This window comes from Peromyscus eremicus, chromosome 14, assembly GCF_949786415.1.
Source record: "Peromyscus eremicus chromosome 14, PerEre_H2_v1, whole genome shotgun sequence".
In the NCBI taxonomy this organism is placed as follows: Eukaryota; Metazoa; Chordata; class Mammalia; order Rodentia; family Cricetidae; genus Peromyscus; species Peromyscus eremicus.
Genome location: NC_081430.1, coordinates 48723484 through 48750572, shown reverse-complemented (window position 1 = coordinate 48750572; position 27089 = coordinate 48723484). Strand labels below are relative to the sequence as shown.

General features: G+C 50.6%; 1 protein-coding gene across 1 annotated transcript in view; it reads left to right on the top strand.

Annotated features, from left to right (window-relative positions):
- Nucleotides 1–23554, top strand: part of Ccdc88c (coiled-coil domain containing 88C) — a 127010-nt gene extending 103456 nt beyond the window's left edge. Inside the window, 9 exon segments of the mRNA XM_059279014.1 lie at nucleotides 828–973; nucleotides 3609–3698; nucleotides 4743–4981; nucleotides 10412–10452; nucleotides 10454–10601; nucleotides 12196–12264; nucleotides 15223–15291; nucleotides 16747–17036; nucleotides 21364–23554. Of these exon segments, the coding sequence (XP_059134997.1) occupies nucleotides 828–973; nucleotides 3609–3698; nucleotides 4743–4981; nucleotides 10412–10452; nucleotides 10454–10601; nucleotides 12196–12264; nucleotides 15223–15291; nucleotides 16747–17036; nucleotides 21364–22362 (2091 nt within the window). The 3' untranslated portion in view covers nucleotides 22363–23554.
- The last annotated feature ends 3535 nt before the right edge of the window (nucleotides 23555–27089 follow it).

The window sequence follows — 27089 nt, the reverse complement described above, 5'->3', positions numbered from 1 at the left end:
TCTAAAACAAAAGTCTGTGAGCTTCAGCCCTCAAGCCAGATCCTCCCTGCCACCTGCATTCACACAGCCCACGAACTAAGAATGGCTCTTGATGTTTTTAATGGTTGAAGCTAAAACGCAAACAAACAGATATTTATTTTGTGGCTAGGGAAAAAATGACATGAAATTGTTGTCAGTGTGGGTGAGAGTGAAGTTTTGAGGGGACACAGCCACTCTTAGGTTATCTATGACTGCTTTTGTGCTACACAGGGCGCAAGACACCAGACGGCTTGGAAGGCCCTCGGTCTCCAGTCTCTGGCTTTGGGCAGAAGCAGCTCTCTCTCACAGCAGAGCTTCCGGTTGAAATCCGCGGAAGCTCCAAGTGCAGCTTAGCACTTGGTAGTAGCCACCTTCAAAACAGTTCTTTTTTTCAATGAGATTAATACATTTTTCTTTATTTTTTTAGTGCTGGTAATGGCAGGCAGCCTTCTGAGACACATCCCTGGCCCCAGTGAAATTAATTGTAGTAACATATTTAACCAGTAGATCAAAAATATTTCATATGTCATCTTGTGTTCTGCTGTGTATCTTGCTTTTATCACACCTCCACCAGAATGGCTGGTCTGTGCTCTCGACAGCCACGAGCTGCCAGCTGGCTGCTGGGTCGTGTGGTGTGTGCATAGGAAGTGCAACCTTCCTGGCTGGTTGACCCTTCCTAGGTCCTCACTAGTGCAGACAGTACCAAGATGGACGCCCTGTGCAAGTGTTCCTTTCCCTTGAGAGGCCGGGTTTCCAGCATAGCATCAGGGGTCACAGGGTATCTGAGCCGTTGCTGGTCTGTGTTTCAGCTGCTCTCCCGTCTCAAGGGGAACTTAGAGGAGGAGAATCATCACCTGCTGAGCCAGATCCAGCTGCTGAGCCAGCAGAACCAGATGCTGCTGGAGCAGAATATAGAGAACAAGGAGCAGTACCATGAGGAGCAGAAGCAGTACATGTGAGTGAGTGGGCCGTGGTGGGCGGCATGTCCATAAGGGGCCTCTGGACTACTGTCCCCAGCCCCCCACAGTGTGCAGGCCTCACTCCGGCCCCTGATACCCTGTCTTCTCCTCCACCATATACCTGTTGCTTTCAAGACAGAGAACAGCCCCTAGCCATTAGGGTTTGGAGGATTAGAGATGGAGCTATACCATTTTATGGAATATTCTAGATTTCTGAGAGGTAGAGATTAGCTTGCATGTGTGTGAGGTTTCCTGATCCCATGTGCTCTCTGTGTGCATGTATATGTGTGGGGAGGGGGTACAAGTGTGTGTGTGTGTTTGTGTGTGTGTGTATGTGTGTGTGTAGGCCAGAGGTCAACCCGGAGTGTCATTTGAGACAAGGTCTCTTATTGGTCTGTACCTTCCTGATTAGGCTAGGCTGACTGGCCAGTGAACCCCCGAATCCTCCTGTCTCTTCCCCACTGGGATTACAAGGGCACTCCACTATGCCTGGCTTTTTATGTGGCTTCTGAGGATTGAACTCAGGTCCCCTCATGCTTCCATGGCAGTTACTTTACCAGCTGAGTTATCTCCTCTGCCCTCACTGGCTTTTTCTGAAGTATTATCCACCGTCGGAAAGGTCTCTCTCTACTTCTAGACTGGAGTTCATTTGTAGACAGAGGCAGCCAGCACTAGCTGTAGCTCAGGGAACAAGTTCAAATTGAGAGCTGAGAATCAGTTTCTCCCTCACCTGACTGTAGCAAGTAGGTTTGTTCTGTGCCTTGCCTAACCTCTCCTCCTCAAGCCTTATGTAGACCCTGGGAGCCTAGAACCATGGGGTGACAGGGGCTGTGCCCCCTCCCACTGGGATTAGAGGCCCCAAAGGACAAGTAGAGGGAGTCGTTTTGCTGCTGAGATGAGAGGAGGCCAGGTTGGATGGGGAGAGTTGGGTGTGGTGGGTGATGTAGGTGCTGGGAATGTAGGAGAGAGGGCTGCCTGTCTAAATTAGACACTGCATCTCCTGGGACATGTTTGAAGGGATGTGTGTCCCGGCCTGGGCACATGACAGAGGTAGTGAATGTGAGGGAGAACGCTGATGCTGGAAACCCGCAGTTGGATCATCCGAGGTGTATCGTGCTAGACTAAGCCTGTCCCTCCTCATGACCAGCGTCTCGGGCAAGCCCTGTGCTCCTGGCCCGAGTATGCTTAAGACAAGAAGAGCCAGCCATGGTGGTGCGTGGCTTCAATCCCAGCACTCAGGAGGCGGAGGCAGGTGGATTTCTGGTAATTTGAAACCAGCCTGGTCTACATAGCATATTCATAGAGAGAACCTGTCTTAAAACAAAAAGGCAGGAAGTGGCATGTTTATGGAGGGGTGTGGTCCCTGAACCCCCAGTGCTTTCCCAGCTCTCTCTGATGTAACTCTGCGCCTCCTCTTTGCCTTATGCATCTGCTGGCCACCTACTTCGGATGACTCACGTGGAAGCCCACACTGTAATTTGGGATCTAAGTGGCAGTTGCTTGAAGCTGACCCTCTGTAATCCATGTGGTGGAATCTCCAGCCGAGGTTTGGCAGGTGCTAACGAAGCAGCGTAGAAGCCTGGTCCTCGGGAGATGATTGGTGATGTCTTTTGCATTAGAGGGTGTCTGTGTCAGGCCAGCGGCTTGGCACACCTCTCAGCTTGGTCCAAGCAGCGTGCACCCCATTGGTGCCTTTTCCCAGAGTGCAGCCTTCCCAGTGGGCTCTCGGGAATGTTTTCAGCATGGACAGGATCTTCTCTGTTTCAACAGTGAAGTAACCTGAACAAGTCACTGCCTGGGGCCCCACCTTCCCGTGAGTTCAGCAAGCATGGCAGACACCCCAGGAAACAGGCCCTGGGGCTGCCCGTCGCTACTGTGATGTTGAAAGTGTGAGCCGTTTTCCACCATTTAGAAGCAGAGATTTGCTTCAGGACCTGAGCTCTGGCTTTTCACACGGTCACCATACCCAGCTGCTTTCTTCCTGCCTGGCTGCTCTGCTAGGGCTAGCTGCCCAGGGCGTGCTCAGGCTTGCCACAGGTCCCACTCTGTGGCCTTCTAACTTCTCTGCTTGTCCTCGGAGAACAGTTTGCCTCACAAGCTGTTACCAGGCCCCAGGGTGCCTTTGCTGCCTCAGTGTTCAAGGGTTAGTGTGCCTGGTGATCTGGCTGCATTAGAGAGTGTCTGCCTCAGGCCGATGGTGCCTGGTGCCCTACACAGTTTGGCCAAGCGTGAGTTCTCAGGTGGTCAGAGGTTTGCTCTCTTAAGCCTGCTTAGCTGGGTCCCAGGTGTTCAGAAAGCACGGATAGCTGGAGTTTTGCTTTGATTTATTTGAGATGAGATCTCACTTTGTAGCTTTGACTAGACTAGAACTCACTCTGTAGACCAGGCTGGCCTCGAACTGAGAGATCCACCTGCCTCTGTCTCCTGAGTGCTGGGATTAAAGGAGTGAGCCATCAAGGCCAGCTAGATTCATAACTGGTACTGCTGATCATAGATTCCAATTCAGTGACCAGTGTGGGGTTGAACACCTTCAGGTCTGAATCCAGACACTGATCTCTGATCTAGATTGTACTGCTAAGTACACCCACTTGTTTATTTAAACTGGATTGATCGATTTCCCTCTGTTCACAGAGACAAATTAAATGCTTTACGGAGACACAAGGAAAAACTGGAAGAAAAAATCATGGATCAGTACAAGTTCTATGACCCTGCTCCAAAGAAGTGAGTGGATCTAAGATTAGTGACACACAGTGATCATAGCCATCTTAGCTGAGAGACAAGGCAGCCTGGGAGCCATAGTAGACGACCAGCCCTGCACCCCCACTTATAGGTGTCCCTGTGGCAGTAGTTCTCAACCTTCCTAATGCTGCGATCCTTTAATACAGTTCCTCATGTTGTGATAACCCCCAACCATACAATTATTTTGTTGCTACTTCATAACTGTAATTTTGCTACTGTTATGAATTATAAGTATCCGATACGCAATCCAAAGGGGTCACAGCCCACAGGTTGAGAACCACTGCCCTATGGCAAAGCAGAGCTCCCAGCCTCACCCTTTATACCCCAGCTTGTCCTGTGAGGGTGGCAAATGCCAGCCAGCCCTGATGAGACACCAGGGTGACTCACCCATGAGCCCTGATAAGAGGCAGAAAGTTGTGAGTCGGAGTCATTAAAGCTAAATATGGACATGGTTGGCTTGTCAGAGTTTTAACATGATGTGGACAGCACAGCCGTGGTCCTCTGAGGGGAAGGGAGCCTGAGCAGAATGCCTGCTGGGCCCCACAGTTATCAAATGTGGTGTACACATTGGCCTTGTATTTCTAACTACCGTTTAACCCAGACACCCGTGCCCCTGGTGCGCTTGCTGAATGCCAGTCAGTGAACATGTCAGTGGTTACCTTTAGCAGGTAATATGCCTGAAAATGACAAAACCAGCTAGTTTGTACAGCCCCATTCTTGCACAAACAGCACATTTTAAGTGTTTTTCTTCTAAGAGACTGGCATGGATTTCTGATCTCACATACCCTTCTGCTACGGCATAGCCTGTACCCAACAGTTAGGCTTCTCAGTTCCAGGACTCAGGGGTATAAATAAGATCATGACGATGTTCATAAACACCAGCTTCTTTTCTTGAGGTTACTGGGATCGTGCTCAGGTCCTTGTGAATGCTAGGCTAGAGCCCTGCCTCAGAGCCACACCTCCGGCCCAGTGCCATTGTTTGGCTCTGTGAGCATGGGTTGTGACTTCTAAACATCTTCTAACTAGGAAGAACCACTGGATCGGAGCCAAAGCCCTAGTCAAACTTATCAAGCCAAAGAAAGAAGGCTCCAGAGAACGGTTAAAATCCACCACAGATAGCCCCCCCTGGCAGCTGGGGCCCTCAGAACCCGCCTCACCATCTGCCTCCCAGAATCTCAGATCACAGACGGAGAACTCCGACAACCCCACATCCGGTTTGAACTGTGCAGAAGAACGGGACACCCACAACGGGCCTGTGGGGAAAGGTAGGTGCAGCTGCCAGATGTGGCAGAGTAAGGATAGAGGCTCCGAAAGATCCATTCACTGATGGGGTGTGCCATGCCTCCATGGGAACGTGGCGGTATATGTGTCCCCTACCTGGGCACGGCACCGAGCCAGTTTCTGCTGTGGCTGTGTTGTTACTTTAGAATAGGAAGCACCGTTTATTACATGGGCTGCGTGGTTATTTGAACATCTGGAGTTGATGCTTGGGCAGGCACCCTAGGGAGGAAAAGCAGCAGATGTGTTTGGGGTTCCCTCCAGTGTGTCAAAGGTTGTGGTTAGCTCTTTTCTGTACACGTGTATTTACCACACCTTCCATGTGCCCAGGTTCAGAAAGTCCTGAGTGGCTGTTTGTTGTCTTTCATCGTTTGAAAAGCACCTTGGTTTATTCCCCACACAGATCTAACCTTGGGTCCTGTAGTCTTGGGACACTGGGCTGGCGTTTGGAATTGGCCAGGGGCTCTGAAGGACGACAGGAACTGGTCGTCTGTGTTGTAGTTCGTCGGCATCTCAGACCAGATGAACTGCACATGACTGTGTCGTGGGTGGGAAGTGAATGGCAGCCTTTGGTCTTCATAGCGCTTTACCACTGAGCCATTTTACCAGACTCCCGTGCAGTCAGAATCTCATCTAGAAGATGGAGTGTTGGGGCTGGAGGGACACTCAGCAGTGAAGAGCTGGCTGCTCTTGCAGAGGACGTGGGTGTGATTCCCAGTACCCGCATGGCAGCTTACAACTGTCTAACTCCAGCTCCAGGAATCAGTTTCTCCGTGTAGCCCTGGCTGTCCTGAGATTCACTCTGTAGACCAGGCTGGCCTTGAACTCAGAGATTCACCTGCCTCTGCCTCCCAAGTGGGATTAAAGGTGTGCACCACCACATCCAGCTCTTTTCCTTTCTTTCTTTTTATTTTTTTAAACAAGATGGATTGTTGTGCACACATACAAAAGGAAGAGGTTGGCAAGGCAGGTTGGCATGATACAGACATTATTATCACAGTCACTGCCAGGTCTGTAGTGACTGAACCCTTTCAGAGCTCGGTCCAAATTTCAGATGTTATGGTATCCAAAATGACCATCATAGAGTCTGAAATACAAGTTACCTTAAATATTTCAAGACGGTCAAGTTTACTTTTCACTATCTTTTTTCGGGGGGGGGGGGGCACAGTATTTATGCCAGACCTTCACTCTGAGTAACTTAAATTTTATCAAAGACACTGGAACTTTCTGAACTCATGTCAGTGAACCCAGGGCTCTCAGGGGCTGATGGAACACCGAGAAGGAGGAACAGGTGCCCTCTGTGGGTTGTGTCACATTCGCCACTCCAAGTACCCAGGTCGTCTTCAGCTGTGAGGAGTATACATGCTCCTGTCAGCTGCATCTCCGTTCTCCATGCGGATGGGAGTAGGTAAAGGTGAGCCAGTGCTGAGGCAACAGTGAACAGGGGCTCATGATGCAGCTCAGTCTTGTCTAAACTCGTTCTATAACCCAGACAGGCCGTGAACTCATGGCAATCCTCCTGCCTCAGCCTCCTGAGTCCTGGGACAACAGGAGAGAGCCACCACACCCCAGCTCTTAACTAGCTCTAAACATTAGCTTAACATTTCTTATAGCCAGAGAGGGTCTTGTGGCTTCCAGTTTCCATACTGGCAATTTTTGAACATTTCCCGTTTCAGCCTATATTGTTCAAGTCGAATGAATGAATTAGTTGTGTTTAGTTTAGTTGAGTTAAGAAGACTTTCAGAAGCCCTGGTGTGGTGGCACACTCCTCAAGTCCTAACACTTGAGGGGCAAAGGCAAGTGGTCTCGGAGTTCGAGGCCAGCCTAGTCTAGAAATCGAGTTCCAGGACAGCCAGGACTACACAGAGAAAACCTGTCTCAAAAAGGCAAACAAGGAAGAAAACTTGCAGAGAAAGAGTGTCTACCTGGTCCAAACTGCTGCTGGGAGCTGAGTACCCTTTGAACTGCTTTGGGTGTTCTCTGTCTCATCCAGTCCCTAACAACCCGTGAGGTGGACGTTATTCCTGTCCACTTTTTATGTTATTTGCTAGAAGATGGTCTCATGAAGGCAACACTGAGGAGTAAAACCGATATAGTAATAGAGATCCAAGCCTGGTGTCTCAGCCTCTGGCTCCTGAGCTGGTGCTGCCTGCAGTAGCTGTGGAGTTCTGTTCAGTGCCTCCCTCCCTCTGCTGTGGTCACCAACCTAGGACCCTTATGCTATGGTGTGGGATTTGACCACTAGGTGGTGCTGTGGCAAAGGAAATAGTAGAGATTCGAGTCTCGGCTTTAATCCTAAAGCAGAAGTCTGTCGGGTCAGTTAATACCCCTGAAAGGTATGTTCGGGAGCTTAGATTGGTTGTCTGCTTTGTGGTGCCTCCACTTTAAAGGCCAAGTGCAGGACGTGGGGGGGCGTGGTCTGAAAGGAAATAATCTCCCCAGGTCTTGGGGGGGTTGGGGTAATGAGAAAGACATTTGCGTGTTTCTAAACTCATGTTGCCAAGGGAGGTGATTCCAGAATTACAGCCTACGGTGAGTGCTTCAGGTAGACTGTGCTCTGACGGTGAGCCAGCATGTCATTAGGTGTGTCCAATGAGTTGTGAGGGAGCCTGTCATTAAAAGGAATGAGTAAGAGAAGCTGGCTTCCATGTTAATAAGCATTCTTATTTAATAATTTAACACACTGAAACTGAAAAATCATCTAAACCGACGGGCAGGCGGGCGGGCAGCTCCTGGGGCAGCGTATAGTTCTCCTGAGGCGCTTCATGAGTAATGGTTGGCACCGGGGTGCCACTAAATTAAATTGAAGCAGAGCATGAATGGTTCTGGCCTGGGTATTGGGTATTGATTGGTTGGACAGGACTCTGCTTTCCTAAGTACCTTTTGCTAGCTTGGACTCATTTGTGATTATTGTTCATTTCATTTGTTTTTTTGTTTTTCTTCTTCTGGGTTATCACAATGATAACCGTGTAGCATCCCAGCGCAAAAAGAGTCCCTTTTTGAGAAGCAAAAGCAAGGATAAAGACAAGTCTCCGTCGGCCCACCCAGCTCTCTCTAAACGCCTGCGATTCTGGTCTTCCTCTGACATCCCATCCTCTCCCAGCGAGTCTGTCTGTCTCTCAGACATTGGGGATTTCTGACCCCCTCCTTTACCATTGTCTGCATCATGTGTCCCTCCTTCATTTCTAAAATTCAAACTACCAACCAAAGGAAGTTAGTCCCTAAAGGCCACGCGGTCCCTAGTGGACCCCAGTACCTCACCCCAGTCACAAAGTAGCCATCATGGATCCTGATCGCAAAATAGAAGATGAGTTGTCATGCTCCCTGGACCATTCTTCAGCACAGCACAGTGTAGGGGACCCTCGGGATGTACGTGCGTTTACTTATCCCTGGGCCAGGAGACCCGTGCTAAGTAAGTGAAGAGGCCTCGTGTTCCTCCCCCTCCCTGCATCTGCAAGCTTCTGTCGTGCCCGCGTGCAAAGCGGGAGTGGCCAGTTGTCATTGCTTCCTGAAATACCCACCGGCGAGCAGGCAGCCTTCCTAAAGATTTATTTCTAAGCAGCTCAACTTTGTCCCCCGCTCTTTGTCAGCACACAGAGCTACTGGCTTCTGCTCCTGAGCCCCTAGTCTGTGTTTTGAAGGATTACCTGCTCTGTTTGAGCATTTTGAATAATTGAGCTGATTCTGCCCAGCCAGAGGCAAGTTTTATGACTGTGTTGTGGTTCTTTGACATCGTGTATGGTGAAATCAAAACCATAGTGGACAGAACATATATCAGGACATAAGTCACACCCAGAGCAGGGGGAGATGCTGACCAGAGAGGTTACCACCACTGTCATGGTTCCATCTCACATCACAGCTCTGTGATTTGGGCCATGGCCCCTGTCTCCTATATGGTTATTACATAGTCTCCCTTAAAATGACTCACTGTTTGCAGTTCACTTTATCTTAAAAAGGAAAGGTTATTGTCAGGATATAGAAATCAGGTGACCAGCCGGGCAGTGGTGGTGCACGCCTTTAATCCAAGCACTTGGGAGGCAGAGGCAGGCAGATCTTTGTGAGTTCGAGGCCAGTGTGGTCTACAGAGCAAGATCCAGGAAAGGCGCAAAGCTATACAGAGAAACCCTGTCTCGAAAAACCAAAAAAAAAAAAAAAAAGAAAGAAAGAAAAAAGAAATCAGGTGCCAATACAAACCTGTAACTATGACAACGTTAAGGTTGGTTATCATTGCCACTGACTTGAGTTGTGACCCTGTCTTTAAGAACACCAAGCCATCATGGTGCCTGGCCCCAGAGTCTGTCTTCCTCGCATGCTGTTGGAATTGTGCTGGTCTCTGTCTGGTGTTCATGCTAACTGCTTGCCCATCTCCACCTCCCTTCTGGACCTTCATTTTCACCTGACCCACAGGAAAGGCCCCATCACTGTTCATTCTACCAGACTTGACTCTTGCTTCTCATCAGGGTTATCATCCAAAATCCAGTCTGCCCCTCGGTTCAGATACTAGGCTCTGGGCCTGGAAACCACACAGAGAAGAGCCCTGAAGTTGAAGGACTGAAGAGTCCACTTTGTATAAGAGCGACCTCCAGCTGCAGCCTGGCACCTGGGCATATGGCATAGGCCTTACACAGAAGGCCTGGCCAGCTGTCAGGCATGCTCCTGACTCTTTCTTTTGTTTCTTTGGGGTTGTTTTGAGGTGCTGGCGTTCGAACCCTGGGTCTTACCCATGTGATGCAGGCACAGTACCATGTCACTGTCCTCAGCCCTCCCTGCTCATTTCTGTCTTGTGTCTGGAGGTCCCACACTCACTCCTATTTGGTTTTCTGTTTATTTAGGTGAGTTTTGTTGTTGTTGTTTTTATTTTTGGAGGGGGTGATTTTCAAACATATTACCTAATTTCAACAGGTATATATGTTTATGGCAGAAAATTAACTCTGCTTAAAAGCCTAAGCTACAAGGGGAAAACCACCTTGCAGAGATTAAAGTTTTGGGTGTTTTTGTTTTGTTTCTAAGAATAAACTCTTGTGAGCTTGTCAGTGAACTTCCTTTTGACACCTCCAAGGAACCCAGTTGGCAGGACATCTGCAGATACTTATTTGGGCTGTTGAGACAGGACTTGGGGTTCTGTACAGGAGCGCAGGAAGTGTACCCTGAGGCTGACTTCTGGGTCGTCACCAACGTTTTATTTCTCCTCTTGAGTTCTGTTTCTTCCCTGCCAGTCCCCCGATGCCAACCATGTGACCCACACTGGACCCTGAGCTAGCCTCGTGGTAGCCGCCTCGTCTCAGCCGCAGCTGGGGGGCCGCCTAGCTTGTGTCTCTGTGGTCTGTGTGCCCCGCCGCACCTGCTTTGGGCCTCCATGTGCTTGCTCAGCCTTGGCATGGGCTTACAACCTCATTTCTCAATGTCTTCTGCCCCAGGCCCCGGGGATCAGAAACCAAAGCGAGGGTCCCCTCGAGCAGGGCAGTGTTGACCGCACAGATGCCTCCACCGACCCAGCTGTGAAGTCCTGGCCCTCAGAGCCTGGCTCCTGGACTTTTTCAACCTCAGCCATCATGGCAGCCCCTTCCAGCTCCACCCCAGTCCCCAAGCACCCAGGCCGCACCAAAGGTGAGTAAGACCTCTAGATGATGATCTCTGGGCCTGCGGCCCTTCTAAAACCGAGGTACTCGCAGAGGGGAAACACTGATGAAGATTTTGAGTCACAAAGTTGGTGCAAGCCTTGTCTCTACTTATCAGCCAAGTGACTTTGGATAAATAATTCAACCATCAGTAGGCCTAAGTACCACGAGAAAAACCTCAGGACCCAGCAGCAGCAGCAGCAGCATTCAGGCTTTGGTGGCACCAAGGCTGGGCTGATACCAGGCAACTCCCTGGAGTCAAGAGATACGTTCTCTAGAAAAGATGAATGAGAGGGTCTCTAAGCCAGAAGTCTGTTGACAGAACCGAGGACAGATGTCCCATGCTGAAAACAATGGCATCAGCGAAGGGTTTGCAGATATGCGATATACTAGAACTCCAGTGGCCATATGTGTTCACACCTCAGGTGCAAAATCAATAGTCCTTGGGTCTCATTAGCTGAAGAGATTCCCAGCCAAATGGCTTGGTCAGATGTCAAATAAAGCCCCATAGAGTTTCAAGGATTCTGTGGACACCCGGGGAGAGCCTGCAGCCCCAAACAGAGGAAAAGCCAATGCAAAAGTCCCTGGCATAAACGGGGGTGTTTGGAAGCATTGAGATGAAAGTGTTACAATGCCTAACGGTGATAAGAAAAGTTCCTGTGCTCATGAAACAAGAACAGGATGCTATGAAAGAAGTGATGGCAAGAGAGAAGCGTTTGAAAATCTAAAATAGGCAAACAGAAGGGAAGGGATGCCTAAAACTGCCATCCATATAGTTGAAGAGAGATGAAAATACAAAAAGAAAAAGAAAAGAAAAAACAAAAACAGCTGAATATGATTGCTTCTTCGGGGCTGGACCTACACACTCAGCCTTGGAAGGCTTAGGCATTGCACAGCCTTGATGCTATAAGTAAAACAGAAGCAACACTCATGGGCCCCTGCGCTCACGGTCTGGACACTTGTTGCCGGTGGGTAGGTAACTGATTTCAACATGGAGATCTTGAGAGGCGACCCCACATTTAGTGCTTAGATAGAGACACTGGCAAGCTTGGAGAGGCCTCTTGATGGCTGACTGGAGGGTTCCCCGACTAATACCTTGTTGGGGCTGAGGGTGCTAGGCCTGCTCACCCTCTCCTCTTGGGTGCTGGGTCCCGTCTGTCTCCTTTTCCTTTCCTTCCCTCCTGCCACCTGATGGCATTGTGACCCCTGAAGATGAGTTGTTGCCACACCCTCTGCCTTTGGTGCTCCTGGCTTTCAGGGTTGGAAGGGTTCCCGGGGCAGTAGACTCCGCTCCTTTACCTGGCCCCTAGGCCAGAGCTCCCTTGCCCCTCATGCATGGGCACAAAGTGTAACCGAAAGTAGATGGAATCAGTCCAATGCATTAGCCTGTCTCCTCTTCCCAGGTAGACAGATGAGCAGAGGCACCATCTATACCCCCTCTCTTAACCAAGACTTGGACCTTACCTTGATTCAGGGGGCTGAACAAAGGGCCGAGATGGTCATGCAGCCAGGGATCCCAGAGTTTTCCTTGTGGGTTATGGGTGTTCTAGAACCCCAACACATTAACTTTATTCTCACCTTAGGTAGTAATTCAGATGACAACCTCTGTGAGCCTTCCATGGAGCCTGAGGGCCCCTACCCCAGGCAGCCAGGTGAGTGGCTGGTGTGGTATCAGGTGGGTTTTTATCAGTAGCACTTTGAGTTCAAGCTCAGCAGCATGGATGTCATGGAAACCTAACACACGAAAGAGGTGAGGGTGGAATTGTTAGGATGGACGTGGGGATGCAGGGGCTGGAGCCTTTCTGAGCCTGCCTTCCTGCCCTGCCCAGGAGCTTCTTCTCACAGTTCCCTACTGGGCAGCCTCTACAGGTAAGGAATTCACTGTCCCCCTAGAAGCCTCCGGTTCAGAAAACTCTTGGCGTGCCTTGCTGTACAGCAACCTCCAGGTGTGCCAGGGAGTCCTGGTGACCAATGCAGGGACTAAGTTTTAGGAAGGCTTGCACTTTTCTCTTGCTCGCCTGTGGTAACACCGAGTTGTATGAAATCGCAGTGTTAGACATGCTTCTCACCTGGCTGTGGATGTTGTAAGTTTCTGCAGACGAGAGAACAGGTAACAGCCTCCCAGGCTTCTCAGAACTACGAGGTGCTTTGGTTTCCTTTTTCGTTTCTTCCTCCCTCCCATGCACCTTCCTTCCTTGAGCCCAGCCTTCACACAGGCAAGACAAGCACTGTACCAGTGAGCTGCCACCCCGAATCTCAACCTTTAGGTTTATTCTATGTGCGTGCATGTTCTCCCTGTGTACATGTCTGTACCACTTACATGCTTAGTGCCTCTGGAGGCCAGAAGACACTGTCAGGTTCTCTGGAACTGGAGTCATAGATGGTTAGGAGCCCCCATGTGAATGCTGGAAATTGAACCTGGGTCCTCTGGAAGAGCCAGTGTTCTTAAACGCTCAACCATCTCTCCAGCCCCCAGTTCTCGGTTTTTAAAAAGTGATTCTAGGGGGCTGACAGATTGGCTCAGTGTGTAAGGGCACTTGCCAAGTGCAGGCCTGGCAACCTGAATTTGATTCCATAACCCATGCGGTGGAAGGAGAGAACCAACTCCTGCATTTGCCCCTTGACCTCCATACACACGTGTATACACACACACACACACACACACACACACACACACACACACACAGAGTAAATAAATAAATGTTCAACAAGAATGAATGTTTTAAAAAATAAAAAGCAGTGGACCAGCGGGATGACTCAGTGGCTGACGGCACTTGCCACCAAGCTGGATGGCCTGAATTCAATTCCAGGACCCAACTCCTGCAAATTGTCCTCTGACCTCTGCACATGCCCTCTCACACATAACACACACTAAATCAACATTTTGTTGTTGTTGTTTGTTTTGTTTTTAAGTAAACCCTAGAAGGGTAGAAAGAAATTCCTCAAAAGGGAAACTGGAGGTTTACATGAGTTCGGTTTGTGTCTGATGTGCTGGAGTAGTCGAGGGATCCAGCATTGTAGATTCCTGCCCGCTGGGTAGTGAGTCAGACGGTGGTGGCGTTAGTTATGAGTCTGTGAGTGAAGACAGACTCTTTAATGAGGCCTCCTGGCCAGGACCCTTCTGTCTTTACCCACAGTGTGGCCCTATAGTAGGAGGGGCCCTTCCAAGTACACCAGCTCACTGAGTGGCCTGTTTGGCGTCCGGTTGCCTGGCCAGGGGGTTCTTCAAGCACCTCCCGACTCCTCCAGCTTCTCTGTTCAGCATATGGAACGAAAAGAATTGTTTAATGAACATGGGTGTGCGGGCATGGTGGTTCAGGCCTGTAATCCCAGCTCTCAGGAGGCTCAGACCAGAGGGTTATGAGTTCAAGGCTACTCTAAACTACCTAGTAGGGCACTAACTCAAAACAAAACCAAAATTAAACAGCAAACATGAATGTTTTCCTTTAGTGCCGCCCAGTGCCTGTTACAGAACAGCCTGTGTTTCTAGCTGCCCCTCCACGGAGGGTCTTGGTCCAATATTGTTTCCCAAGCTCCAAGTCTTCTTTGGCTCATCCCTAAACACCTTACCAACAAGTGTGTTCCAGGCACCTGCTCTGTGCAGAGCCTATCATGCTTGGGACTTAGGCCTGTGTAGACACCTGAGCTCCTTGGGGACAGCAAGCCAAGGGCCTTCTAGTGTTTCTGAAGGCTTGCCCAGTGCCGCTCCACAGCCACACTTTGCTGCGGAGCTAGGGATGTTGTAATACTGCCCCTGTCCCCTCGGGGTTCAGAGCCCAGCAGCAGAGGTGTTTGCTCCCCTCACACTGGCACAGGCTACTGCAGAGGGACCAGGAGAGGTCTGCGGACCTCAGAAGGGATGGTCCAGCTATGGCAAGGAGTGATGTGCTGTCCTTCTGCATCTGAAGCAGGGTGATTATTGCAGACTGGCCCAGGCTGACACTCACAGTCCCAAGGGCTGGGTCCCTCTACCTGTGTTAGTAGGAGGCTGGAGTTTTCAGTTTAGAGCAGATGAATGTTTGAGGCAAGTGACTGTAAAGAGCCAAAGAAAAGCAGCAGTGTGCATAGCAGCCGCTTTGTTCCTGACATCCTGGCGTCCCCTCCTGTGATTACCTACAGGAGGCACTCAGACACACACTGCTGCATGCACATCCGTGTGTGCGCCTGCTGCCGTGGACAGTACCTCACTGCTGTTTTGGAAAGGGCTGTTTGCATGTGTTCCGGAAAGTTCTGTGTAGTAAGAGAGGTAGTCTCTATGCTCCAACCCTGGGTTTGCCCAGAGGAGCCGTTTTGAACTTTTTGTACTGGAATTCTATGATGTGACCTGTTCTATTACTGTTTGAAACTAGATGCCTAGACCTGGGAACGAATAGAGACCCAGCTCTGCCAGTTACGGCTAGCCTGCTGAGTGCCATGTGTAGCTCTCTGTTGCTGAAGCCAGTGGCCTCAGCAGAGTGTATGCCGCATCCTGTGGACCTTCCTGGCTGAAAACACTGGTCTGAACTGGTGTACAATTGCTTTGGTGATGTTTTCTTCCTCGAGTCAGGCTGTTAACCTGGGATCTACCTGGTCACTGGCCCTTTGTATTAAATACAGTCGTTCCTTCCCAGTGTCGCGGCCGAACAGCTTGGAGAGCAGCAGGAACGCGTCCAGCAACAGCTCGCCGCTGAGCCTCAAGGGTAAGGCTCTTCCCATGGAGCACTTGCAAACATTTATTGGGACGTTCTGCTCTGGGCTCTTACCATTCTTACAGTTCAGCTCTGCTTAGTGGGGCTTGAGACACGTTCCAGTGCAGTGGTGGGTCATACACCAAGGCTTCAAGCATAGGCTAGGGAGTTCTGAACAGATTAGAGACAGGTCCCTTCTTCCCCTGCCTACCCTGAGGACATGGGTAAGTCACAGGTCCTCTGGGTCCAAGCTGGGTGGAAAAGGGATAGGGACCAATGTTCTTTTCCACTCAGAACTGAGAACAAATGTGATTCCTTTTGAAAACAAGTTTTGTATCCCAAGCTGTTCTCCAGCTCACTCTAGAGCCAAGGCCAGAGTGTCACCATGCTAGTCTGTGTGGGGCTGGGACACTAACCCAGGATGTTAGCCAAGCACTCTGCCAACTGAGGTACGTCCCCAGGCCGAACTGGATTCTTTAACAGAAATTTTATATTTTAAGGGTTTTGTTTCATGGTCTGTTTCCATGTTTGGACCCCCTCCACCCTATACCCCCTGCATTTGAAGAGGCCATACGCTGTCACATGACCTTAGTGCTTGAGACTAAGTTTATCAAGATTTTTCTTCTTAACCTTCTACATGATTGACCCCTGCGAGAGTGACCTCGCATCTAGTGGGTGCGAAGTGAGCTTTTATTATGTGAATGAATGAACGTGTCAGGGTTAGTGATTTGAACGTTACTGCTGGCTTTAGCAGCACACATCCTGACATTGGAACAGTGTCAACGGCGTGGTTCCTGAGCAAGGGTGATGTGTAAGCTGATGGAGCCGTGAGGCGCTCAGTCCTTCTGCACTGGGCTTATTGTTCCAGTGTAAACCTTCTCAGCACACACACTTCATCTGCAGTTTCTGTCTTTTGTGACACAAAGACAATTGTTGTTATCCTGGGAGATGCACTCCTTTTTTAAGAGGAGAGAAATAGGACTAGGGATACAGCTCAATTTATAGAGTGTTGGCTTAGCGTGCATGAAGCCGAGTTCCGTCCCCAGTACTGCATACACTAGGCACATGCCTGTAATCCTAGTACCTGGGAGGTAAAGGCAGGAGGATCAGAAGTTCAAGGTCGCCAGCAAGGGCAACATGAGACAGAGTTTTTGTTTTGTTTTTTTTTAACTAACTAAATAAATAAATAAAAAATAATATAACATGGAGGAATATTGTCTGCTGCCTAAGAGATGGGAAAAAATTTTATATTCATTTTTAAATTTTAGTGAAAGTTTTCTACTTTTACTTTTTACCAGTTTGTTAAGAGTCAAAGTATGGTGTTAATGGCTGCCTAAGCAATTGTGGCTGAGCAGCAGGAGTACCCAGGGCTTGGGGACAGATTTTCTCAGTTGGGATGGTTTCAGGTGAGCTGCAGGGAGCAAGAGAGAGCCGAGACTGATGCGTGCCCCTCGGTTGCCCTCCCAGGTTCCTCTGACCGTCTGCACAGCCGGTGTGAGAGCTTCAGCAGTGCAGACCTGATCCCCAGCAGGGACCCCTCCACGCTGTCTCGGGATGCCGGCACCCCAGGACGTGGTGTTCTCAGCCGCCATGAGTACCCTCCGCTCCGGAATGGGCCTGTCCCCCAGGACAGTGTCCAGAAGAGGGGTGCAGCTCCAGCCCACACTGGGGGGCGGTCCCGCTCGGCCTCACCCAGCAGTGAGATGGTCACCTTGGAGGAATTTCTGGAGGAGAGTAACCGAGGCTCTCCCACTCACGTGAGTTCTCCGGCCCAGCAGGAGCCAGTGTGGGAGGGAGGGACAGCAGGGCTGGCTGGGCCGTGTCAGGATATTCAGTGCCACTAGCCGAAGGATTGCTGTGAGCTGGCCTCGGGCCCTTAGAACCAAGCTGGCGTAGTCTGTGGCCAGCACCCGCCCGGGGTTTGTGACCACCGAGCTCTGAGTGCTGCTTAGCCAGGGCCATCTCCAGCAGCCATGGGCAAGCGCGGAGGGGCTCTCAGAGGGCCGCAGAGTAAACATTTTAGACTCCTGGGCCCCTGTGGTAGTTGTGTTGCAGCCATCTTGCCCTGCTCCTGTAGAGAATGCAGACTTCGGCCAGGCCTGGTACAACTGCTTACACGCAGTGACATTTGAATTCTGTGTGGTTTTCACATGCCGTGATGTAACTGAGAGAGGGTGCGTGTGTGTGGGTGCGTGCATGCGGTGCTAGGGATTGAACCCAGGGCTTTGTGCCATTCCTCGTTCTGCTTGGGTTCTTGTTTGCTTGTGTTTGATATTTTTGTTCAGTTGTTTAGAAACATGAAAACTTACTTGGAGCTGGGCATGGTGGTAGTCATCCCCTTAGAATCCTAGCACTGAAAAGGCAGAGACATGCAGGTCCCTGAGGCTCCTTGGCCAGCCTGCTATGCTAATTGGTGAGTTTCAGGCCAGAAAAAGACTGTTGTCTTAAAAAAAAAGACAAGGTAGACAACATCAGAGGTTTTTCCTTTGGCCTCCACATACATGTCTGCACATTGCAACATTGCATACAGGCACACACTCATACGTGCATTACCCATCCATCAAAGACTTGTTTGCTCACACATTGTGAAAATAGGCTGCAAGGGGCTGGAGGTGTAGTTAGTAGGGCCGGACCCTGGGTTCAATCTCTAGCAATGCAAGCGCACGCGCGCGCGCGCGCGCACACACACACACACACACACACACACACCCTACCTCAATAGTGTCTCACCTCCATAACCACCTGTTGATAGACCCTCCTGTGCTCTTTAGGGCCTCAACACATCTTAGGTCCACCGATAGGCTGTAGTGTGCTGTCTGAAATTTGTAATGTGATCTCTTGGGTTTTTTTTGACTGAAATACACCATCTTGGCCTTGAAGACTGTTGAGTTAATGCTTCGGTTTTTCTCCCTTACTCCCCTTAAACAAAACAGATTTCATGCATGTAGTAAAATCCACGGCTTGTACTGAGAGCACAGAGGCACGGGGTGTATTAAATACTTGCTCATGAGTGTTCATTGAGTATCTAGTATCTATCGGGCAGTGGGCATGGTGCCTGCTCTCCACAAGTAAAGCCAACCAGCTCCTCCAGAAGTTTGCCCAGCGCCTGGCTTCATGGTCAGCCCAGGAGAGAAACATGGAATGTGGTCCTGGTCTCCTTCCTGTGCTTGTGTTCTGTCTGTCTGTGCTGGCTTCATGGCAGCTGCTGGAGGTCCCCAGCTGAGAAGCACAGAGTACCCTGGGAAGCTGGTGTCTCCTGTTAATGGTTTCTGGGCCCTACCGTAGGTCCAAATTGCCTGGTAGGGTTGCCAGAACACACGCCACACTGGGGCTTCTGGCTGGGTGGGTCGGAGGCAGTGCTCATGTCAGTGAGCATCATATGAGTTGCTGATACAGTGGCATAGTCCAGGAGTCGGGGAGAGCCTGCAGCTGGAGCCTTCCTTCTTGGTCCTGGAGTGGTGTCCACAACAGTGTGTCCTCTCCCCTTGCAGGTTCTGAGAAAGGATGAGGGCCTCTCCTCTGCTCAGACCTGTTGTCAGTGACAGAGCCTCAGACCTTACAGGCTCCCCCACCTCGTCTCAGCTGATAAGAGGCCTTTTGTAGCCATTTCTGTTGGAGTCTGATGTGGGCAGCCATATAGCCTCCCACACCCCCCTTGAGTGCCTAGGACAGCTCAGTTGTTTGAACCCCAGTAGAACCCTCCCCAGTAGGGTCCCCACCTAAGCCTTTGATGCTGGGGTTGGCGGGGAGGGGCGTATGTTGGGTTCCTGGGGTAGCCAGGAAGGCTGATCTTCTGAACGTGGGTACTCAAGACTTAGAAATTCACTTACACAAAGACAGATGCCACACATTTACTCATGCAGAAGCTAAAAGAAACTGATAGAGAAGGAGTGAGTTCCAGTGGCCGGAGAGCTGGAAGGGAAGCATTTGGAGATTCCAAACACAGAATGTATGCATGCTTTAGGGTGTTTAGACCTGTGTAGAAGGCCAAGTACCCTGACTTAAATGGCAGTTACAAGTCAGTTCAACAGAAGACAAGAGGGGTCGGGGGAGAGGCTCAGCAAGTACAAAATGCTCACCATGTAAGCCTGACAACCTGAGTTCAAGTCCCGGAACCTGCACAAAAAGCTGGATGTGTGGTGGCGTGCATTGGTAATCCAGTGCTCTTCCAATGAGGTGGAAGGTAGATAGAAGATGGGAGTTTCCACAGCTGCCTAAGGGCAGCTAGCCTTGGGCAAGCAGGGACACAGCAGAAGTGAGAGGCCCTGCCACAGCAGGTGGAAGGTGAGAGCCAGCTCCCTCACCTGCACACAGGCAGAAGTAAATGACTGAATGAAAACAGAAACTGCATGCAGAGAGGAGGGGACTGGTGTGGAGATGGGCCCTGGAGTCAGCCCTGGCCTAACCTCAGACCTGCCCTGCCATCTCAGGTTCTATGGCCTGCTTGACCTCATTTCTTTATCTGTCATAAGTAGTTTTTCCACAGCTTGAACCAAACGCTGCCAAGCTGCTTTGGGAATTGGGTGAGTGTAGACAGAGTTTTCTTTGGGCCGCCAGCTCACAAAAAAATGACACGGAGACTTATTATCAGTTATAAAAGCTTGGCCTTAGCTTAGGCTCGTTCCTAACTAGTTCTTATAACTTAAAGTAATCCATATTTTTTTTTTAATCTACGTTCTTTTATGTGGCTCTGTTACCTTTACTCTGTACTGCCCATTCTGTTTCCTCTGGGTCTGGCTGGCAACTCTGCCCTTTCCTCTTCCCGGAGCTCTCTCTGTCCAGAAGTCCCTGCTATATCTCCTGCCTCGCTATTTATTGGCTGTTTACTGTTTATTAAACCAATCACAGTGACACATCTTCACACAGTGTAAAGGAATATTCCACAACAGGTGAGGTGGGGTTTGGGGGGGGGGGTGTTGTTTGTTTGTTTGTTTGTTTTTGGTAGATGAAGCCTAGAGCAGGGCCTGGTGGCACAGGTGATAAATGACACCTGTGGGCGTTAACAGTCACAGCTCTTCCTGGGTGCCCACAGCAGATCACATCAGAAAGCACCGCCTTTCTGGGGTTGCCAAACAGGGTCCCGATGGCTCCTGAGCCACCGGTCCGTCCTTCAGTCTGACACCACAGCAGGCCACAGCAGGCCAAGGTCTACCTCCAATAGGATCTGGTGGCCCCTGACCCTTACATCCTGTCTGGGCTCCAGTCTGTCCTCTTCCCATTGGATTTATCTGTTGTGTGTATGTTTGGACACGCGCACAGTGGTACACGTGGGCATCAGAGGATAGCTGTGAGAGTTGGTTTTCTGTTTCCATCAGTGGGTCCTGGGGATCCAACTCAGGCTGTCAGCCTTGGTGGCAAGCATTTTTACCCCCCTGAGTCGTCTTAGCAGCCCTCCTCCTGTCCGCCTTGGGAAAAAGCCCTCACCTTGACTGCTGCCTCTGCCAGCCCCTGGGATGCTAACTAATGGCTACCGACCCTGGCAGCATCATAGACCTTTGCCTCCGACAGATCTGCTTGTTTCCAGGGTGGTGGCAGAGGATACCTTCTCCTGGATAGGAAAAGCAGAGCCTTAGGGAAGCAGTTTTGTGGAGCCCTAGGATGAGCTCTCTCCACTTCTGGGCCCTCTACCTCTCTGGCTTCCCCCTCCCATCCCACCTCGCTTCCCTTCTCGGGAGGAAGATGTGGGTGGCGGTGCCAGTTCTGGTGTGCGTCGTGTTTCTTTCCTGTCCTCGTGAGTGCCCAAGCCTGTGGGATGGATAGAGAAAGAAGGGCTAATTCATCCCCAAAAGCTTTCTCACCCTGCTCTATACCGTAGGGGAGGGAGATGGCTGAAAGGGCTGTGTCCAGTACCAACATTAAATGTCTCAGTACCAACATTAAAATCGGTGGCTTTGGGGGAAGTCACTTCCCTCCATGTCTGCTTGAGCTGTCTGGTTAGTGTCTGGGGTTCTTCACCCAATGACCTCTGTACTCCTGGCCCCTCATTCCAGACTGCTTCCTGGGCAAGCCCGAAAGAAGCCCATGAGAGACAGAAATGTCAGTCCGGACTCCCAGTTTCCCACCTCTGTTCTCTCCTCTCCCCAGGACACTCCCAACTGCCGCGATGACCTTCTTAGTGATTACTTCCGAAAGGCCCATGATCCTCCAGCCACGGGAGGCCAGCCCAGACCACCAGCTAGGAAAGACGGAGCCAAGATGCCCACCAGCTTTGTGGCTCCCATCAAGATGTCAGTCAACACCTCTGAGGGGCAGCAGCTGAAGCCAGGGCATTATGTAAAGCCCAGCTTGAGACCATCTGAGGCCGAGGCCCTAGCTGGGGTCCCTTCCAGACAGGTCCAGCCTCCCCAAAGCCTGTCTCTGGGTAGACCCAGACAAGCCACCATGCCCTCGACTTGTCACGTGCCTGCCAGCCGAAGTGCATCTCTGAGTAGAACCTTCAGCCTGGCTTCGGCTGACCTCCTCCGGGCCAGTGGGCCAGAAGCCTGCAGGCCAGAGTCTCCTCAGAAGTCAGGGTGTTGTCCTGAGGCTGCAGGAACCAGAGACACAGGCAGCCACAGCCTGCAGGGCTCCCACAGTCTGGCCCGGGAGCGGACTCCACTGGTAGGAAAAGCTGACAGCTCCTCTCCAGGCCCAGGTACTCGTGGCCGGCCACTGGACACAAGGCGCTTCTCTCTGGCCCCCCCAAAGGAGGAGAGGCTGGCCCCCCTGCAGCAGTCTGCCACAGCCCCAGCCCTTGCCACTGGAGGTAGCAGTGGTAGCAACCCCCCGATCCAGCACTTTTCTCCCACTGTGGCTCCTGCTGTCAGGACGAAACCCAAAGTGCCACCACACTCAGGGGAGGTAGCCACCGTCGCTCCTGTGCGGTCGGGGGGGCTCAACACCTCGGAAGGAGACGGGGGCCCAGGGCATGGCTACAGCGAGGGCCTCCTGACCAAAAGCCCTGGTAGATCTCCTGATGTGGCTCCTCACGTCAGCCGGGGCCCTGATGACTTCAATCAAGGGAGCCGCTCAGAGAGCACACCGGCGTCCCCAGAGCCAGGTGGGGACCCGCAAACAGTGTGGTATGAGTATGGTTGTGTGTGACTCTTAGCACTGGATCTGCAGCTTGCGAACCCTGAACTACTTGTGCGCCTTCTGATTGCAGTAGCCTTTTCTCCTGAGTGCCCATGGTGCCGGGAAAGGGTATGGGATAGGGAAGGGGTTCCCACACAGTCATCCTATTGGTCGATGGAAACACTGTGCCAAGCCCTAAGAGGATTACTCTCCAGGGTCTGTAACTTATCTTCTATATCTACAGCTTCCAGCAGCTGCTGTCTTATGGACGAATCTATTTAGCACGGGGACTGCTTAGAATTCAGTGGCAAAACCAGTTTACGCAGAACCAGACACTACTTGAGTAGGAATACTCATTTACAACCTGTCAACCTCCGTTAAAGAGCGTCCGCGCATGTGGATACACGCATGTGTACCAGGCTCACAGAGCTAAGTCCCGACAGTGGGTCGGTCTGGAAACTCCACTCCCGCCTAAAAGCCATTGGTCTTGGGAAAAGCCCAGAGCAGGGCTGGCTGTTAAAACCAGGACCATCGCCATCCCGTTCCTGGGCTCCAAGCACTTCCCTTGATAGCAAGACCAAGCTTCAGGATCAGCCACAGGGTCTGGGCTCTGCTTCGTGGGTTTTGAGGCCACCCAGGGATGAGCCTTTTGGGACTTCCCAGGCTCACTTTCATACAAACACTGGATCTGCTAGGCCTAGGGTGTGAAGCAAAAAGGTGTCCTATGTGTGTCCCAGAGAGGGACTGTCTGGCAGGCGTAATTAGTACACAGAAGGAAGACCAAAGCCACACTTGCTATGTAATGTGGCCATTGCACCCAGCCTTCCTTAGTGCAGAGGGAATGTTACTATTTCTGAATAACTTTGGGGTAGAAACCAAATTTCTTTAATATATATGGACACACATGAATATATATATATATATATACTTTCAGGGGTCTATTTATGTTCCTGTTATGTTGGAATTCATTCTTCAGGGTCTGACCTGCTGTTCGTGTATTTGGTCCAATTCCTGACATGTTTTGTTTCCTATTGTAATGGTGCTTTTCCTGGGATGGACTAAATGATTGGTTTTCTGTTTTGATGTAATGTGCTGAGAAAGAAACCGGGGAGACCTCTGGATGTTAACAAGATCCGTGGGAAGGGTGTTTGGGTTTTATGTGTTAAATGGCCATTCGTTTTGGAAGAGGAGGCTGGGCCGTAATAAAATGGTTTGGAACCTGGGTGAGTCCTGATTTTCTTCAGTGAGCACCATGGCTGCATGCAGTGGGCTACCACAAACTAGGGCTCCCACCCCTAGGCTCCTCCTCAGCTGTGGGAGTCCATAGTTGGCCGAGTCATTGGGTATATGAAGGAGCACAGCCAGCAAGACGGATGTAAAGAGCAGAAGTGTCCTGTGCCAGCAGCCACCCCATGGTCTGTGTCACATTTAGTCGCCGTCAGGTGAGTCCCAGTTGGGCATGGGAGTGCAGTCAGCACAGGATCCCCTTTTGATTTTCCCAAAGCTACACAACTCCCAAGTCAAGGTCTTGGATTTGGCTCTTAGGGTGTCATGTTTAAATCGGGTGGATGGATGGGATGAGAAAAAGTATAGAAATCTCCCCAGGTGACTGAACCTTGTCCTGTTTCCCAGTCCACCTGGTGTTTCCAGTTTCTTCCTCCCTCTCCAGACTTGCTGTGTAAGCCACTCTTGCCTCCCTGCCCTTCCTTCCCGAGGATCTGCAGTCTGTTGGATCTGGCTGCTTGGTGGGTACTGCTGTCTGTGGAGTAGTCACTTGGCAGGCTTCACTCTGGGTGGCCTTTGTCGGATTTGACACCTGGCCAGTCATGCCGTGTTGTTGGCAGTCTTTATCTCACGACTGTGTCCCTTCTGGGGACAGACTTCCCACACGTACACATCCGCAGAGAGCCTGTGGGCTGCTCTGGGTTCCCTCAACCACTTCTCTTCCTTCCACACGCCTCCCCTGCGCTCGCAAACATAGACCTTCCAGAAGCTTCAGGCGTGAAGCCCACCTTCCTGCACTTAACCTCTCAGCTCATCTCCCCAAGCTCTTCAGCTGACCCCATCTGTTGTGCCATCATAGAAGCCCGGGTTTGCTCTGGACCCTCCTATTGGAGGATTTAGTAAGGCAGCTCCACGTAGCTAAAAAGGAGGTTTATTTTGGGGGGTAACTTACAGCTAGTAAAGGGATTGGTTACAGGATCCGGGAGAGGTGAGGTGCAGTCCTGCTGGGTCCTCTGGAGAACTCCGCTTGGTCTAGCATCCAGAGTCCAGGAACACCAGGAACCAAGCAAGCCGGCACATCTGGATCTCGGGTCTTAAGGGCTCCCTTCTCTGCCCTGCTTCAGGGGCCTGTCATAGGTAGGTGTGACAGTTACCTCACTGGGAGTAGTACTTCCAGGTCAAAGCTGGAACAGCTGCCCACTATACCCTCCTCTCAACTGTATTTAGAGATCATGCTAGACCCTTACCCTAGCCTTGGCTAGCTCTTTCATCCTCCAGCGCTGGGGCCCTAGTTCTGGTCTCTCGGCCTCCCTTTGTCTCTTCAGCCCACTCCAGCTTTGTCTAACATAAAGGCTGCTGTTAAAGTCACCAGTGGCACTAATAAGCCAAAGGTAGTCTGGTCACTCTGGTGCATTGACCCCAGGTGACCTTCCTTTTGAAACACTCCCCTCTCCAGGTCTCTGCAGTAGCCACACCCTGCACTCTGCAGACTGAGTCCTGCACACCCGAGGCACACCTAGGCTTCTCATCACCCCTCACGCCCTGACAAGCTCCTACACACCCACAATTCTAATTACAGGCCATTCCCAGGAGGCACAGAGCTGACATCCTCGGTCCCCATCTCCTTTGGAATTCTAGGTCTGCACACACATGACTGAGATGTCCCTAAGGTGCCTAGAATCTAACTCACATCTGCCCCAAACACCAGAGTAGGACAATTCATGCCTAGGTGTTTGACATCCCCTCACCTTCCCCCATGTCCCTTCCTTCAGATGGTTTCAACTCAAATGAGTCTGCATCTGATCCCTATAGCAATACCATGGGTCCAGTAGTTAAGGAGTATGTCCCAGTACTAACCCCTCCTAGGTCCCATGCCCCACCTTCTACACTGACTTATATTTTGGTGTCTGGAAAGTACTCAAGTGACAAGATGAGTCTTCATGTTCACAGCATTAGGTGAGGTCTAAGATTTCGGGCAAGAGGCTTTAGAGAGAACATTTGGAACAGAACAAACATTGGGGATCATCCTGGCAAATACCTGGGTCTGGCAGGGATGAATGCATACATCTAAACCTTACTGGTGTAAAGGATGTGTAATATTTACAAATAATAAAATCTTATCAAAGTCCATGCAGCCACCTGATTGTCATAGAATGTTCTCATTCATGGTTACCATGCTTATGTATTAATGTCAGCCTGTACATGGCTGGCAGGTGATTGTAGTTCCAAAGTGAATGTGGGTTGACACTTTGTCAGCAAGACAAAGGGGTAGCTAGTCAAAGAGTAAAGTCAGATTTCATTGACCTGTGAGTGACCTGCTAAATCAGGTAGTGCTTTCTGGATGCTGCATGGAGAGCTCCTCCATGTTAGTGCTATTCAGGAGGTAATGATCTCCGATATGGCTAGCTTTACTTAAAATGAAGGTGGGACGACAGTATTCACCCAAGACATCCTTTTATAGCGCTAGCATATTGTCTTCATCATTTACTTAAGTCAGAGAGTGGGAAACAAACGTTGAACTGGCACAGTGGCACAGGCCATGCCGGTTTATCCCAGCATTCAAGAGGCTGAGACGAGAGAGGATCTTGAGTTCCAGACCACCCTGAACTACTTAGTGAAACCTTGTCTCAAAACCAAACCAAAAAGCCAACCACAAATCCAGCCATGAATGCAGCATGCCCATTTCTGTGGTGTAAAAACTTGGCTGATTTCAAGCTGCTTGCGTGGTGTAATAGAACATGGGTCAGGAAGAAAGGTGTGCAGTACCCTACACACACACACACACACACACACACACACACACACACACACACTGTAAAACCCACTATACAGATAAAATATGTGTAAACCTTGAAGGTATAGAACTAGTAAAATAATGCAGAAGTGGATGAATTTTGAGTTTTTATGATCCTTGTTTTTATTATGTTGTTTGAGCATAGCTTGACATAAGTTCATCTTAGGTAATGGCCACCTTGGTTTTTATTAATTAAATTTATTCATTTATTTGACATCCCGACATCTGGACTACAGTTTCCCCTCCCTCCCCTCCTGGTGATGGCCTCTTTTAACAACTGGTTTGCACAATTCAGTGTTCTGCTCTCAGGAGCCAGAATGGGCCGACTCCTCACCATAGGAGTGGGCTACGGCAGGGAGAGACATAAGATCGAGAAGAAATGGCCAAAACCAAAAAACATCAAGAGAGCAGAAGGGAAGTGAGGCTGGCGGGCCTAACCTGAAATTGAGATGGGTAGATGCTCCCACAGCGGCTCTTCTTTAGTGGCTTCCTAGTCCTTCCAGCCCTAAGGCTGACCTGGAAGCAGGGGAACCCACTCAGTATCTGGTGATTCAGGTGACACGGTGGACATGGCAGGTCATTCCAAACTCAGCTGCCCCGAGACAGCCTTGGGGAGCCCGGGTTTGAGAACCTGTGTCGGGCTGATCCAGGGCCCATCCCCACCTACACTCTTTCCCTTCTCCGGGGAGCACCGCAGAAAGCCAGCTTGGCACTGAGGCTCTGCCTGGCAGCAGCCGGA